This window comes from Podarcis muralis, chromosome 5, assembly GCF_964188315.1.
Source record: "Podarcis muralis chromosome 5, rPodMur119.hap1.1, whole genome shotgun sequence".
Classification (NCBI taxonomy): domain Eukaryota; kingdom Metazoa; phylum Chordata; class Lepidosauria; order Squamata; family Lacertidae; genus Podarcis; species Podarcis muralis.
In genome coordinates, this window is record NC_135659.1 from 88,004,400 (window position 1) to 88,022,286 (window position 17,887).

General features: G+C 45.3%; 1 protein-coding gene across 1 annotated transcript in view; it reads left to right on the forward strand.

The window, feature by feature from the left end:
- The first annotated feature begins 9,495 nt into the window (after positions 1-9,495).
- VAPB (VAMP associated protein B and C) overlaps positions 9,496-17,887 on the forward strand; it is a 44,821-nt gene continuing 36,429 nt past the window's right edge. The window contains exon 1 of the mRNA XM_028735299.2: positions 9,496-9,981. Coding sequence (XP_028591132.1) covers positions 9,924-9,981 — 58 coding nt within the window. The 5' untranslated portion in view covers positions 9,496-9,923. The remainder of the gene's footprint in view (positions 9,982-17,887) is intronic.

The following is a 17,887-nucleotide window of genomic DNA, read 5'->3' on the forward strand; positions in this document are numbered from 1 at the left end:
GTGCCACTTTGATTTCAGTGTTTTCCGTTGTTTAGACATTAAGAAATAGTTTCCATTTTCACAATTACTATCATGAATATTTGCAATTCCAATGTATGTAAATAAACCAAATTAGAAAGCTTCATAGGCTGGCATTACATTTTATATTTAAATGACCCTTTTCCGCTTTCTGCCCTGCATTAGCATTCCCAAGCGATACAAAGACATGAGTCTTTATAGTTAATGTTATGGTAACTCTCTTAACTGGACATTTTCTTAAGCTTGCCTAACAAATTGTGGGCAATGATCAGACCAGGTATTGTGCCATTCACAAGAGGCTATATGTTCCATGTTAATATATCCCAGCCTTTATCAACCTTGGGTCCCCTGATGTTGGACTACAACTCCCATCACTCCTGACCACTGGTCCTGCTAGCTAGAGATGATGGGAATTGTACTACAACAACATCTGGGGACCCAAGATAGCAAAAGGCTGACCTATACTATAAACTAAATGCTGAAAAAGTATTCAAGTATCCAAATACTGATCTATGAAAGCAACTCCCTTACTTGTTTTTTATTATTATTAATTTTGGTTGCAGAGAAGTCCAAATCTGATCAGAACTGAAGGTGAAATGAATTTGCCCTTCTGCTCCATGCTATATTTACAGTGAAAATCAAAGATTTCAACTCTGTTATTGAATGCATGCATGAATGAATGAATGAGTGAGTGAATGAGTGAAAATCCAAGTCTCAGCAACACTGAACTGTTCGATCTGGCTTTTACTCAGAATGTGAATTTAAAACTGCAATTTGAACGGGCTTTATGCTCCGTTGGTATCTTGTCTTAAAGGATATGATGGGCCAGTAAACTAAACAAAATTACTTAATTTCTTTATCTTGTTATAAGCTTCCTTGCAACAAAAAACTAAAATTGAAAGGTGGCATTTCTGTTCCCAATGGCTTTATCATGATTGATTTGGTGCCAGAATTTAGTATCTTGGCCTTCTGTCTTAGAAAGATCTTTTCTGCGTTCATTATTTCATTCCGCAGGGAAACAAAGGTAGGGCTGTTCCCTCCCCCTTTCAGAAACAAGACTACAAAACTCACCATTCTTGTGCATTCAAGAAAAATAATGGTGCTCTATAAATGCATTGCAAAAAGTAAATCTCCACACTCATTTAAGGTCATTGCATTGCATCACCTCCATCCAATGCCTCTGCAATTTTATTATCCCTATTGGCTTTCCCCCCCTTTAGCAGGCATACAATGTCTTCCCTTTCAGCCTGAAGTCAGATGAACCCGTATGAAGATGTTTGTGATTCACATAGGGTGTCAGACCGAAGAATATGATGCTTTATGGCCAGTGCCAGCAGCAGTGTACTTTACAGCCAAGCATTTCAGAATGCTGGGTTCACGCTGTGATTTACTTGCTTTTAAAGGTCTGTGACCTACTCCATTTCCTTCTACACTGATATAGCAACATATATAGTCCCCAGCAGTATATGCTGAGTACACCAAAATTTCACATCTTAGTGAGATGCTTACTGGGGGAAATACAAGTTTTAGAAAGTACAGAGTTAACAGCTTTTTAGCAACACAGTTCTGGCTTGGAGATGATAGAGGGAGAGAACTTCCAACTCCATGATTTTATTCTATGGCACGGTTGTTTGATTCTAACCTTGCTTATTAAGAGAGTGAGGATCCAGCTGCCTCAATCGCACTCCTTTGGAACACCACATTTTGGGGATTTCAGTGAGCTACTGCTAGCGATACTCCCCATGCCCAGACACTCGGCAGGTGGAATGAGGATCTCTGTGTCAATGAGCCCAGGCCAGCAGAGCAAGCTAGAGGGTCACTTCCATCCAATCCACCCCCACCCCTGAGATGGACACAAAGCTTGCATCCCAAGTCAGCTGGCCCAAAACAGCAATCTGGCTCCATCAGACTTTATAAAAGCTCCAGCATATGGTATTCCATTTGAGCAACTCATCTCACTGGAGAGGACCCTAGCTAGGTAAGTGTCGGCTCCTTTTTGAACCTTATTTTGCTTAATCGGGGGTTATTCTGCTCCAGATTCCAACCCTCCTGAAATTCAGCTGTTGCTTTTTGAATTTGCCAGGATCAGACCCTCCACGTGTCCCTATTTTCCAGGGGCATTCCCAGATTTACAGAAGCCATCCCAGTTTCTGATTTGATCCTGGAATGTTCCACTTTTCCTTAGGACATCCCTATTTTATCAGAGAAATGTTGGAGTGTATGGGGTTATGCGACCCCCAAGCCAAGGATGTAAGTAACTATACAAACTTTAGAAGGTGTCTGGTGAGCTACAAATTTATTACTACCCAGTTAGTTGTGTATAACGCCCCCCCCCCCCCCCCCGGATGCAGCTTGATTTTGTGTCTGCAAAATTCTTCCATGGCGCGGGGGAGCTGCATTAGATTGCAGATCATCATAATATGTTAATTCTTTAAACCAAAGATGCAAGTTGAATCTCTTGACAACAGCCACAACCAACCAGTGGCTTGGTGATTGTCTCTATTCCTGCTGAATGTTTCAGATTTGATTTAGAGACCCTCTAAAAGGCTTCAGTTCAGAGGCGAAAGTGTATAAACTTCCCCAGCGGTAAATGATTGATTATCCTGCCTTGAATCCAAATACCTGAGAGTCTATAGTCTTGATATCACAGGCAGTCACTGATAAGAGTGATACATGGACACAGATATCCATATAAGTGACCTCAAGGCATTAATCAACCAGCATTCTTTCGGGAGGGTGGATCTGTGACTGCCACAACCATATAGTTGCCATCTCTTGATGAAATCAGTGGTAACAGTCAGGCTAGTGGAGGTGGTTCATAACAACCAGTAATTATACTTGTCTTGTGTTAGCCGCCCTGAGCCCGGCTCTGGACAGGGAGGGTGGGGTATAAATAAAATATTATTATTATTATTATTATTATTATTATTATTATTATTATTATTATTATTATTATCGTTGTCATTCAGCTGAGCATTTAGCTAACATGTCTGCTTCTCTGGAATTTCCATATGAAAAACCATAGAATTGTTGAGTTGGAAGGGACCTAAGGGTCATCTAGTCCAGCCCCCTGCAATGCAGGAATCTCAGCTAAAGCAACCATGACAGATGGCCATCCTACCTCTGCTTATAAACCTCCAAGGAAGGAGAGTCCACAACTTCCTAAGGGATACCTTTCCACTATCAAACAGCTCTTGCTGTCAGAAAGTTCTTCCTGGATTCTTTATTCAAGAAAACAGCATACAAGCAGAGAAGCCTCAAGGCAAGGCTGGCCCCCCAATAATACAGTTGCCAGGACTGATGATATCTGTGCCTCCTACTTCCTGCTAAGTCTCCACAGCAGCCTTAAGCTACACCTGGGAGGAACCATCTGAGCCCTTTGTTCTGCTACACGCAAGGTTCTTCATGTCTTGGAGACATGTGGGGAGGGGAACTTACTACAGCCAGAAAGGCAAGCTCTGTGGATGCTTCTGAAGCCTCTGGCCCTTCCTTCCCAGCTTCATGTCCTGAGTCTGAACTGTTTCCTGCCTCTGGCTCTTCTCTCTCACTCAAGCCTGTTGCTTCTGCAGCATCCAACCATTCTGCCCCCAATTCATCCTCTGACCTGTCCTCAGTGTCCCACCTGGCTCTGAGCCTTCCTCCTCTGGGACTTCCATGGGGGGGGGGGCGGTGTTCTCCGTCTGGAATCTCCCACCACTCCTCATAATCCAGTCTCTGAGACTAGCCCTTGATGCCCTCAGTGTCTTGTGTGAAAAGAGTAGATTGTGTGTCCTCGTCAGAGCCCAAGCTTTGGTTTCTTGGCCACTAGCATGTACAGTGGTACCTCGGGTTACGAACGCTTCAACTTACGTTTTTTCGGGTTACGAACGATTGTAACCCGGAAGTAAGTTGTCCAAGCTCTCGGAGACCTTGCCACTGCCTGGAGGCAAACCCGGACATCGGCGGGGCCTATGGAGGCCTCCGTCTCTGAGGCCTCCGCGAATGCAGGGAACCAAGCCCAGACATCCACGGTGCCTGCAGAGCTCCGCAAATGCCAGGAGCCAAGCCCCAACATCCATGGACCCTGAGCCCCCTCCACACAGTGAGTGCACGTAAGAAAAGAAATACATGTTAATTTTTTTCATCTAAAATACTGTCTTATTTATTTTATAGTGCAGTACATTGATTATTGCCTTCATTTTATGGATCAATGGTCTCGTGAAACAGTAAAATTCGTGTTAACTTGCTGTTTTAGGGGGTGTTTTTCATCGTCTGGAACAGATCAATCCACTTTCCATTACTTTCAATGGGAAAGTCCGCTTCAGGTTAAGAACGCTTCAGGTTAAGAACAGACTTCCGTAACCAATTAAGTACTTAACCTGAGGTACCACTGTAATGGTATAGAGTATAGAAGACTAGATTAGATAATTTTATTTACAGCATGCACTGCGGAAAGTTCTTAGTAAACCATCATATTTTTTATTTTAAACTACTGTATAGTGATAGGCTTAAAATATTTGTTTGCAAACTATTATGTTGCTTGAAATATTTCAGCAGTGCATCCTACACCCCCATCTCAGGCACAGATTGCTGGCCCAGCAGATCTTAGGACCTGGCTATAAAATATTATTAGAAGTGAACAGCTCCCACACCAATAAAGCCGAATGCCTTGAGGGATGACAACCAAACCAAAGGGTAGCCAGTAGAAATGTGTCCCGTTGACAATTTCATTAAGTCGGCATTTGCTCTGCAAGGAGCTATCAAACATTCTTCCAAACTGCTTCATCGTAGAAACAAGTGTCCTGTTAATATCTCGTTGCTTTCCAGAACAAGTTCTCTACTTGCATTACAAAGCAATAAATATCCAGTGTTGTAGAACGGCAGCTTTCTGGCTTGAAGAGCAATGAAAAGTGCAATTTTGTCATGGTGTGTTGTGGGGGTGGGGGCAGGATTTATTGATCAAAACAGCTGTGCAACCACCATTCATTTCCTTGATCCTGAGGGACCCTTGAACTACTGAAACGAATGGAAGACATTCAGTAGTGGAAAGACTGCTGTTGTGTGGTAGATAAAAGCAGGTATGTTTTATTTTCATGCTGGAAAGAGGTCCCAGGAAATATAATCACAAGTCAAAATAATGCAAGGGGGGTTCTTGGGTAGCGGAGAATGTTGAACGGATCGTTTTTTTCAAAACTAGATTTTTAAAATATTGTTGTGGGTTTACTATCTGATTGCTATTAACAGACTATCACCTGGACTTTGCCTTAAAGCAGGCATGTGCAAAGTTTGCTTTGGGGGCCTAATGCGGCTCCTGTGGCAGTCAACTTTGGGGTAAAATTGTAAAAAAAAGCTCAACAACTTCATTCGTAACAAATTTGGTCAGCCCTCACGCATGTTCACTGCATCTGGCCCTCTTTGAAAAAAGTTTGGGCACCCCTGCCTTAAAGTGATGCCTGATCAGAGTCTGATATTTAGCACACACAAAATGTTAATGTTTTCTAAAGCCCATGGCAAATGAGTATCTATGGTTAGGAGGCTGATGCCGGTTACCTCCCTTGGACAGCTCAGAGCAGCTGCTGGAGAAGCTACCACAGCTGAGGCCCAGCCCTGCGTGACGCACCAGATATGGGGCAGGCACAGGGTGCCCTGGGCGGGAAGAATAGACCCTCCAAGTGTCCCTATTTTCCAGGGACGTCCCTGATTTAGAGAAGCAGTCTCTGTTTCTGATTTCAACCTAGAACATCCCACTTTTCCTTAGGATGTCCCTATTTCCATTGGAGAAGTGTTGGAGGGTATGGAATTATCTGACCCCCCCCCCCTCAAGCCGTCTGAAGGCAATCCTGTATAGGGAAGGTTTTTTTAAATGTTTTATACCACAGAGCCGAGGACTTGCCGATCATAAGGTCAGCGGTTCAAATCCCCGTGACGGGGTGAGCTCCCGTTGCTCGGTCCCTGCTCCTGCCAACCTAGCAGTTCGAAAGCACGTCAAAGTGCAAGTAGATAAATAGGTACCGCTCCAGCAGGAAGGTAAACGGTGTTTCCGTGCGCTGCTCTGGTTCGCCAGAAGCGGCTTAGTCATGCTGGCCACATGACCCAGAAGCTGTACGCCAACTCCCTCAGCCAATAAAGCGAGATGAGCGCCGCAACCCCAGAGTCAGTCACGACTGGACCTAATGGTCAGGGGTCCCTTTACATTTACCTTTATGTTTCTATATATGTTGGAAGCTGCCCAGAATGGCTGGGGAAACCCAGTAAGATGTCTGGCGTATAAATACTAAAATTATCATTATGGAATGGGACGTCCCTATTTTCATTAGGGAAATGTTGGAGGGTATGTGTGAAATTTCCCCCATCAGATGGTGTGCTTCAAGCTTTTCCTGTGACAACTGCTTTATGAACTGTTTTATCAGGAAAATTGTTTGCCCTTCCCACAGTGATTTTTGTGTCACGCTAACATCCTGGACATAGGGAGGGAGCACTTGCCAGGTCACAGCGTCACACAAGTGTGTTTGTAATTCCAAAGGCCAGCATAATAACAATAATAAATCTCTCTGGAGGAAGGGAAGGAAGACCTGTAACAGGATGTTTCTGAGCCATGGGGCTGGGCACGGATGAGTAACATCGCACTTACATTATGTGCCATATGAAATCACTGCTTTAATTTTGTTTGCAGCCAGTTCTGGAAAAACATGGCTCCCATACTAAATGAGCCCAACTGCATTCAAATGTTTTTAAGACCAGTAGCTATTTTTATACATCACATTGCACTAGAAAATTAAATAATCTTCTAGCTAGACCTTGGTTAAAAACTGAGGTTTATCTACGACGTGGGCTCTGCAACATAAGCTTGCAGCGCGTCTCCACAGTACAGTGGTACCTCAGGTTAGATACGCTTCAGGTTACATATGCTTCAGGTTACAGACTCCGCTAACCCAAAAATATTGCTTCAGGTTAAGAACTTTGCTTCAGGATGAGAACAGAAATTGTGCTCCGGCGGCACAGCAGCAGCAGGAGGCTCCATTAGCTATAAGTGGTGCTTCAGGTTAATAACAGTTTCAGGTTAAGTACGGAACGACCTCCGGAACGAATTAAGTACTTAACCCGAGGTACCACTGTATTGTGCTTTGGTTCAGGGCTTCAGGCAGTCTGTAGCATACCCTCCAAGGGTTCTGATTTTCCAGAAACAGTGCCTGAATTCCGAAAAGCCATCCTGGCTTCTGATTTGATCCCAGAATATCCCTAGATTCCAGTCTTTCTTCTTCCCAGCAACCCTTGCTAAAAACTCTCTTTTCCTGTCACCTCAGAACCAGTTGCCCTGGCAAGCTCTCAACAGCCCTCTGTTGTTTCTTAATGACCCTAGCTTGGCCAGGTTGCTTTGCATAGGCTAGCCAAGGAATACCCGTGCAGCTTGTATTTCTCCCTTCGCATCCCAAATAATGAAAACCCTACCATTTATTAAATTCTAGGGTTCAGGGGGTCCCCCCCAAATCGTTCCTCTGAGAATACAGAAACCACTGGCCCAGTTTCGCCTCCAACCTGATAGGCAAACTTCCGAGTTTGTTCCTACAGGAAATGGCGACGGGACACTGTAATTAACTTCACCAGCAATGGCCAATCATTTAGGAAACAAGGAAAACCCAAATCATTCTAAGAATCTGGTTTTGCAACCTCTCCTCTGCAAAACTAGGCAGGAAAATAAATGGGTGTGATAAAGCTGCCATGAGATGGAAGGAATAAAATATATTGCTTTTCTTCTGAATAGAATAAGGAGCATGGCGCCTTGTTGTAAATGGTATTTTCTATTTCATTTAATATACTATGATTTAAGGCTCCAGTTCATTTCCTAGTTAAGGCCTGAAACTTCAAAGGTTTTTTTGGGGGGTGAGGAAAAATGTTTAAGGCAAAGTTGCTTCTGTGATACTATCATCATCACTATTCCACCAGTTTGCACAGCGCTTTACTGCACCAGCTCTTTGGGATGCAGGATCTGGCCATGGTGTCACATGCCTTTGCTACCTCTATGTGATGTGTTCCGAAGTTTCAGCTGATCCAGAATCCTGCAGCCAGAATGGAGACTGGGGCCAATTACAGAGAGCATGTCACTCCCTTGTTGAAACAGCTTCACTAGCTACGGACCCATTTCCAGGCACAATTCGAAATGCTGGTTAGATCACAGCGCCTCTTGGGCTTGCCAATCGGAAGGTCGCCGGTTCGAATCCCCATGACGGGGTGAGCTCCCGTTGCTCTGTCCCAGCTCCTGCCAACCTAGCAGTTCGAAAGCACACCAGTGCAAGTAGATAAATAGGTACCGCTCCTGTGGAAGGTAAACAGCGTTTCCATGTGCTCTGGTTTCCGCCACGGTGTCCTGTTGCGCCAGAAGCGGTTTAGGAGTAGGAAAATGAGAGTACCCCAAACGTGTGTGTGTGTGTATAAAAAGCACTGCAAAAGTCTATGTAAGGGCTTGACCAGCATTGTTCTGGGTCCCTTCTTCCTCCTGCATGTGGTAAGTGGGGACCCTGTTGCAACAGTTTAATAAAGATCTGGCTTACTAGTCGCTTTGCTTCTCAATATTCACTGGTTGGCCTGTTATTTTCTCCTACCAATAGGTTGTTGTTGTTGTTTAGTCGTTTAGTCGTGTCCGATTCTTCGTGACCCCATGGACCAGAGCATGCCAGGCACTCCTGTCTTCCACTGCCTCCCGCAGTTTGGTCAGACTCATGCTTGTAGCTTTGAGAACACTGTCCAACCATCTGGTCCTCTGTCGTCCCCTTCTCCTTGTGCCCTCCATCTTTCCCAACATCAGGGTCTTTTCCAGGGAGTCTTCTCTTCTCATGAGGTGGCCAAAGTTATTGGAGCCTCAGCTTCAGGATCTGTCCTTCCAGTGAGCACTCAGGGCTGATTTCCTTAAGAATGGATAGGTTTGATCTTCTTGCAGTCCATGGGACTCTCAAGAGTCTCTTCCAGCACCATAATTCAAAAGCATCAATTCTTCAGCGATCAGCCTTCTTTATGGTCCAGCTCTCACTTCCATACATCACTACTGGGAAAACCATCCACTTAAAGACTCTATACAGGCTCTTGGATACCCCATAAGGGAAAAGGAGCAGTTTTTAATAATAATAATAATGGCATAGGACGCCTCCCTATTGTCGAGAGTATGTAACAAAACCCAAAGTATGCAATACTTATGCTCATTTACTCGAATGCCAGCTGGACCCCCTACTGCTTTCTCCCGAGTAAGCCCTCTGCGCCTCTCCCCCCCCCCCCCGCGCGGCTCCTTGCGCGCTTCCTCCGCGGCGCGTGCGCCCTCGCCTCCTCCCGGCTCCCTTTTAAGCCCCGCCCAGCATGACGCGCGCCGTTCCTTTCGCCTCCCCAAGCGCTGGGTTTGCCTCTTGCTGCCGCCCCCCCCCCTCACTCCGCCCGTGCCGGCTGGAGACGTCAGCTTGCAGCTTCCCTCTCCGCCCTCCCCTTTTGCCATTGCTGCATCGTCCTCCCCGCCTCCTTGCCAGGGAGGGAAGCAGCAGCAGCAGCAGCGTCGGCGAGTGTGCGCGTTGGGGGCGCGCGCGGCGGCTTATTCCCCTCGCTGTGTGCAACAGCCTCCGGTGGGTGCTGCCGCGTCTCGCCCCCACCTCCCTCCGCCCTAGAACCGGAGCCGCCGCCGCCGCCACCTCCCTCCTCCGCGCTTATTTCCCTTCCCTTCCCAGGCTCCTCTAAGCAAGGAGCTCTTACCCAACCAGCCGCGGGTGCGTCCCTGGCGTGTGTGCATTCTTCTCCTTCCCTCCGCCTCCAAATCGCAACCTTATATAAATATATATATATATCTCATATAATATATATATATATATCTATTGCTGTTCCCTCTCCAACCCTGCTTGGTGCCTCCACCGCCGAGGAGGAGGAGCGGCAGCAGCAGCAGCGGCAACAACATGGCGAAAACCGAGCAGGTCCTGAGTCTGGAACCGCAGCACGAGCTGAAATTCAAAGGTAAGGAGGGCGCGGGGAGGGGGCGGCCGCCCATGCAGCAGCCATGCGGCGCTTCCTCGCCTTCCCCTTCCTCCCCCCCGCCGGTTTCTTTCCCCCCCTTTTATTACTATTATTATTCATTTTCTGAAAGGGAAAGGCAAGGTGGCTCCTCCGGCGGCGCGCTCTGCTGCAGCCGCTTTGCCAGAAAGGGCTCAGCTCCAGCGGCAGCCATTTTCCGGGGGCCGCCGGGGTTGGGCAGAAGGAGCAGCAGCGGCGGCCGCGCTCAGCTCGCAGGGCTTGCTGAAATGTCCTTCGTGGTCGAGGAAGGGAACCGCGCGCGGCGGCCGCGCCTTCGCCTCCCCGGGGTCCCCAGGGCGCCGGCATCGCCCGGCTGCTGCTGCTGCGCAATCCTCCCTCGCTCGGGGCGCTGGGGATGCGAAGGGAGCCCTCGAAGCGTTTCTCTCCTTCGGGTGCAAAAGAAGGCGGAGAGAGGGGTGTTTTTCTTGTTGCATTTGCGCTTCCCCCCCTGCGCTCGGGCCTGCTCGGGCCCTGGCGCTGCTCCTCCGCTTCGATCCCTGGATGCCCGGGGAAGCAAAACCTTGCCGGGCGCAGCAGCCTTTCAGAAGCGGGAGCAGCCAAGAGGGATCGATCGCCCCAAGAGGGATCAGAATGGGATATATTCCCCCAGTTTTAAGCCTGTAGATGCTCCGCGGTGCAATGGGGGAAGCATCTCTCGATCCTTGGTTTGGGCGGGGGCCTACGGATCCCTCGTTGACGGCGGCAATGACGGGGCTGATCTGCGTTTGCAGAAAGGCACAGAAGATCCGTCTCGGGAAACTTGACAGGCTCCCCGATTCTTACGAAAAACAAACATTTGCAAACTTGTAAATGCAATTACGGGTGTTGCACAATCGCGCGCTGGTGGGGGTCGGGACAGTGAGGTCGGCTCCCCAGGGAAGCGTGTGCTGTGGATGTGAAGAAGCAGCAACAAATAACGCTTCATGACGTGTCACACTTGTAAGGTAGCTGGCTAGCGCTGGGTGCGTTGAACGGCCTGATCCCAATTATGTTCACTCGGGAATAAGTCCCATTGAGTTCAGTAGGAGTCAAGCAAGCACCCCTAACATTTGCAACAGATTAAGGGTTTAGGGCGCAATCCTGTGCATGCTTACTCAGAGGCCCCACTGTGGCCAGTGAGTCCCAGGTAAGTCTGCGTGGGCATCTGTTGTCAATTGATGGTAGCTGAATGACAATTGGAATTTTTATCTTGCTGGGGTTGACTCACATTGCTTTTAACTGCCTGCGGCAACCTTACAGCTGCCTAAAAACTGCTTGAAAGTGTGGAACGGGTTTCACTTTGTGTGGCAATAAATTCTAAGACCTTTGGCCCAGTGTGTAACAGTAAACGGCTGACTCCTCCTTTCCCCCCTTTTGCATGTTAAGATAAAAACATCTGCTGTTTTTGGAATCCTAACTAAAGAGAGGCCTTTTAATACGTGCCTCTGATTCAGGGTGTTATACCGGGTTTATACTTTAGAAATCAAACACTGATGTTTTCATGGACAGAGCTGCTGGTAATACAATACGGTGAGATTACACAGCAGCAACCAGCAGACTTATTTATAAAGTGGATCAGAAACGTTTCTGCTTGCAGTGGTGTTGCTCCTGTTCCCAGACTCCACCTTTACTTAGGAGTAAGTCCTAAATAAGTGCATGCATGCTTATTTGGGACTAACTCTAACTGAATTCAGTTGAACTTCTGAGTAAACGTGCATACATGATGTTGCAGTTAGACATGTATTTGGAAATAGGGCGAATTGTTTTGTCTAATTGCCTCATGCACATACTTGGTCTCCTTGCAGGAAAAGAGTTGTCACTTTACTGAATGCTGCAATTCAGTTATAAACATGTGGATGAAACATCAGCGTGTGCTGATATGCATGTGAGACAGCAGCCATTATCATATGTATCTGAGGAATATGAAAACGCTAGTTTAATTGTGGAGGCAAGTCCAGACTCAATCCTGCTTCATTAAACATGGCGTGTCCATATAGGCACACTTGTGTGCGCACAGATCTAATGAATATGTGATGGAACTGTTGGTGTAAGGTGAGATTAAAAATAGACACACACTGAACTTGGAGATACCATCTTTCTATGACTCATTAGGCACTCAATTGAAGTAAATAAGGTTCAGACCCTGAAGGCCATAGACCGGTGCTAGCATACCCAATAATTCTGGGTTAGAGCTTAATTTGTTCGTGATCTCATGACCGTCTCTAGTAAGACAACCACCCTAAATGATGATTAAGGCCTGTTTGAGTTGAGTGAAACTGGCAAATGAGCTCCAATCCCATGCTGTATCCACCCTTTTTATTTTTACTTTGACCTTGGCAACAGAAATAAAATTTCCTGGGATATTGAAAAACTGGGTTTTTTGTGTTGTTGTTTCTGGCACATTTATTTTCTTCTATAGATATTTGCCCTGTTTGTCCTATGTAACTATAGATGGGCAGTTGATAGCACCTGCCATGTATTAGTGCTGAGGAGCAATGCAGCAGAAATAATGTGCAGCAGCCCCTATACTCAAATTGCTTCTTATATATAGATATAGGCTTTCCCTAAGTTCTCAGCCCACTTACTCTAAAGTAATCCCATTACTCTGCTGTTAATCAAGTAATGGACTGTGACTTTTATCTGTGTAGATATGCTGTAGAGAGGAATTCATACTTCACTGACACTTTGTGCAGTCATAGTGCCTTCTCATGTATTGACAGTACATTTTTTCTAATTTAGTTTAAGGCCTTGTTTTTAACTTTGGGAGGTATAAAAATTAAATAGGTGAGACCTCATACACTTCCATAATATGCAAGCTGTGTTCTCTGCTAGAAATAAACTGCTGTTTACTGGGGGTAAAAAAAGTATACAAAAACATGTCGTTACTGCAAGCAAAAGCGCTCAACTCTGTAACATAGAAGACGAAATGAACATTATTACGCCACGCATATTTGTTTAGATTTGCACCCACACATTCAATTTTAAAAGGATGGATTTAATCTGGCTTCTCTAAGTAAGAATGTTTAGGATTGCTGCATATCTTTGAGTCAGATGTCACCGGTGCTTCAGCAGGTACTTCTGTCCTAATTGCAAAACAGTGCAGTAAATAAATAATAAGAGGAGAAAAAGGGCTTGAGACTCCAAGGGAGTGAGAGCTGGAAAAGTGATTCAGGTTTCCTAGGTGGCATCGCTAAATATATAGGTGCTTGGGTGGCCAACAAGTCTTTACTCAAGTCTTGCTCGGGCAGGAATTAAGAATGCAGAAGACAGAATTCGGGAGCTCTGGGAGCTGCGAAGAAGCTTCTTACAGGGAGGAGAGTTTGCTAGATCATATTACATTTTGCATGCATGTTCAGTATTTGTCATCTTCAGGGAGAAACTTCTGCCTGAAACTCTGGGGATCTCCCAGTCATTGTAGACAGTACTAAACTTGATGGACTGGTGGCCTGATTCAGTATAAGGAAGCCTCTTCTGTTCCTTCTCCTACAGGTTTGTAGACAGTCCCTGTTTTCATCTTGGCAGCTGTAAGGTCAGAAGAAGCTTTCAGAATCTCCTGGGGAGGCACCGCAGTGGTCCTTCACACACACACACACACACCCTCTTCAGTGATTGGCATAAAATATAATTAAAATTCATATAATTGCAGTAATCAAATAAAACTTTTTTTAAAAACTGTAGGCCATAGACAAAAAGTGAACAGTGCACCAAAATAAAAAAAAAATAAGTTCTATGAGTTAGGAATCAGAAGCCATGAAAGCTTGGGATAAACTTAAGTGTCTTTAAGAAGCATTTAGAGCTGGCTACTGACTCTGTTCACTTCTTGACCCACACAAGTGAGGGCATTCCAAAGTCTAGGTGGCACCACAGAGAATATGGTCCTGTGCTTTCACCAAACAGCCTGCTGCAAACTTGTCTGCTTATGCCTGCAGAGAGAAAAGCACAGCAAGTACCATTGGAAGCCCTTGAACACACTTGAAGTTCTGGTTAATATACATTAGAAGTGAGCCGGAAGAGAAAACAAATCTTGGCCTGGAGACTAGCAGTTATGTTAACATAAGCAGGGTGATTCTCTCTGATGGTTCAAGTTGCTAGTTCCTTGGATAAGTACAGAGACCTGTGAATAGGGTTGCTAAGTTGTGCCTTCTGCTTGTCCTGCTCCTGTGCTTTTTAGTAGCTTACATGCAGAAGTTGAAACAGGGGAAAGGTCTTCCTGACGTGGAGGTAAAGTGAACAGCTGTGGCTAGTTCAAGGCTGAGTGACTTGTGGCCTTCCAGATGCAGTTGGACCACATCTCCTATCCTTGACAAGGCAGCATAGGCTTGCACATAGCTGTTTGCATGCCAACCTTTGGCATTGAATAATTGCTTCTGGATGATAATGTCACAGAATATTTTGTAAATTGGAAGATAATTTTCTTCCACCCTGTTGATAGGCAACTGGTACGCAACCATTGTCAGCAGGTTGTAGAACAGCTGTTAGCTCTTATTGGAAATGATTGCAGGCTGGTATTTCCATAGGTGGTGGTGAGGTTGTGATTTTCCTGTTTGGGCAGACGAGTGGTTATTACTTTGAGAACACCTGAGTTCCGGTTGTATGACTGAAGATCCCTGCCTCTTCTTTTCCTGGGTTGGAGGAGACATTGTATTCCAGGTGTGGCACGGAGCCTCATCCTTAGTTGTACATCCCCAAACTTCTTGTGTTACCTTTGCTTAATATGCAGCGTTCCTCATCAAAGAATAACGCACCATGTAGCAGTTCCAGGTTTACTTGGCTCTCATTCATCCTGAAAAATGGAGGAGGCAGGCTCACCTGAGACATGTGCTCTTTATTGAAAATTGTCATGTTCTACCATGGTACGATGAGCTAGTTTGCTGAAAGTTCCATAAGTTCAGTGGGAGCACACTAACTTATTTCAATTGCACATGACTGACTGAAACCTGCATGATGGTAGGAGAGAGAGGAGAAAATTGGCACAGCCTTTGATCTTTTGGCATATCCTCTTCATCTTTTCTCCAAGTGGGTTTTCCCAAGTGGGTTTTTACTAGAATTGGAAAAAGCTTGGATTATGCAATTGTTTGCTATTTTTATTAGGACAGTTTATCATATGGCTGCTATTTCTCTTTGCTCCCTTCCGTTGAAATCACTGGCTAAATGTCTTTCTGCTTAATCAAGAGCAAGCATTAAGCTGTCGGATACCAGGACCTAAAGTTTATTCCATGCACGCAGTGGAGATGGAAGAATGTTAACTAGAAAAAACCCGGGAGATGATTCAGCAGGGATTGGAGCTTCTTTCTGCTAATTCTGATTTGCAACTATCAGAACAGCACCAGATCCTCTTCCTGTTCTTGTAGATGAAACATGCCCCAAATGGAATTAGATAGGCAGTAAACAAAGATCTGTGGTGAAGCTATTTTAACCAATTTTCTTTCCTGTTCATAAACAGGTTAGGACAGTGGTTCTCATGGGTTGGGACAGGAGATGATGGGAAGTGTAGCAGGAAGATTCAATAAAACATTTAAACATTTCAGTGTGGTATAGTATAGTATCAAAATATTTTTTTTTAATTTGGATATGGATGGATACCTTTTTGAAACCAAGCACTGCTGGGAGTTGTTTCTTTTTGTTTTCCAATCTTATCAATAAAAACATTCGGTGAGGCTGGAGCAAATCTTTATCCTGAAAGTGTGGCCCAGAGAAAAAAGTTTGGGAGCCACTGGGTTAGGAGTACAGGAAGCTGCCTTGTGCTGAGTTAGCCCATTGGTCCATTTAGCTCAGCATTGTTTCACTGTTTGGGCAGGATCTTTCCACGGTTTCAGAATGAGGACCGTCTCAGCTGTACCTGGAACTGCTGTGGATGGTACCTGAGGTTTTCTGCATGCAGAACATGAATTTTCCATTACTTGCCAGCACTACAGTGGTACTTCAGGTTACATACGCTTCAGGTTACAGACTCCGCTAACCCAGAAATAGAGCTTCAGGTTAAGAACTTTGCTTCAGGATGAGAACAGAAATTGTGCTCCAGCGGCGCGGCGGCAGCAGGAGGCCCCATTAGCTAAAGTGGTGCTTCAGGTTAAGAACAGTTTCAGGTTAAGAACGGACCTCTGGAACGAATTAATTACTTAACCCGAGGTACCACTGTAATTCCTTAGAAATACATCCTTTGTTCAGCTTTAGATCAGATTTGCTTTTTGCTTTTCATTTAGTGGCACAATCTTTTTCTACTGAGAGCATGTTCAGTTATATAGCTTGCTTGAGACATTCTGGTGGGTTGTGGCTATAGAAGACTTAAATTTCTTGGGGTTCTGCAGTTGACGGTGTCAATACTTGTGGAACAAAAATACAGTGGTGCCTCGCAAGACGAAATTCGTTCCGCAAGTTTTGTCGTCTTGCGATTTTTTCGTCTTGCGAAGCATGGTTTCGGAAAAGTTTTGGAAAAGCTTCAAAAATCATCAAAGTCTTCAAAAACCTCAAAAAAGGCTACCACACTGCGTGCTATGAGTTGCTCCTCGAAGTCAAGTCGCAACTGTATTAACGGTTTTAAGAAAAAGGAAACAAACTTGCAAGACGTTTCCATAGGGAAAATCGTCTTGTGAAGCAACTCAAAAAACCAAAAACCCTTTCGTCTTGCGAGTTTTCCGTCTTGCGAGGCATTCATCTTGCGAGGTACCACTGTACCTGTTTGGAGTGGATATGTTAACCTCACTGTCTGGAGATTTAGCTCCTTGCCTTCACGGGGTAGGGGGGAGGACTTTAAACATTCAACCTGGGATTTTATATATATATCTCTTGCCAACAGCCTTTTCTTTCCCAGATCATGCATGGTGTTTCAGAAATAGCTTGAGGCTTAGCAGTGCTCCTTCCAAGCTATCGCTTGTCATTGAATGGAGAACTGAAACAAGATCTAAAATTGTCTGCTTAGCAGAGCAAGTGAGCATTGCTCTTTCCACCTCCCATCAGTTTCACAAAGCAAAAATGTCTACGCTAGGGTTTCCCAAACTTGGGTCTCCAGCTGCTTTTGGACTACAATTCCCATCATCCCTGACCACTGGTTCTGCTAGCTAGTGATGATGGGAGTCTTAGTCCAAAAAACAGCTGGAGACCCAAGTTTAGGAAACCCTTGATTAAATTTTCCTGGGTGAACGAAAATAAAGCCAGAGACTTGAATGTTGCATTTTTAGCAGGGTCGTCTAATCCAGTGTTTCCCAACCTTTGGTCTCCAGCTGTTTTTGGACTACAATTCCCATCATCCCTGACCACTGGCCTTGCTAGCTAGGGATGGTGGGAATTGTAGTCCAAAAACAGCTGGAGGCCAAAGGTTGGGAAACACTGGTCTAATCAGTAGTATTGGTTGGGTTTTTTAATCCTTCCCCCTGATGTTAAAGGTAAACCAACCATTGATGATGAGTTGGGGGGGGGGCGGAATCCTGCACAAAGGATAAATGGGTGTACTATTTCTTCCACTTTATACCTTGAGGAATATCAAGTAGTAAAGCTTCTCCTGTTTCATAACACTTCAGGCCAGAGATTGCATATTGGAACGCTACTGAGGAGTGAATGTTGTAAGACTTGGTCATCCTACCCTTCTCCCTGACATACCTGTGTTTAGGGAGTTTTTCGATGGGGAGGGCAGAGCATTCAAAATTCCTCCCTCACCCACAGCTCAAAGTATTACAGCCCCAGAAAAGCTATACCATTTGATTCTCCAGAATGTATAAAATGGCCCTCAGTCTGCTGGGTGTCAGGATATGTAGCAATTTAACTATAGATTAAGAGTAGTATTTGGCTACACCCAGAAATTAGTTAAAGATTAAGGGTAGTTTCTGACTAAGTCAGATTGAGTAGGCCCATTGAGCTCAGTGAAGTTAGTTGG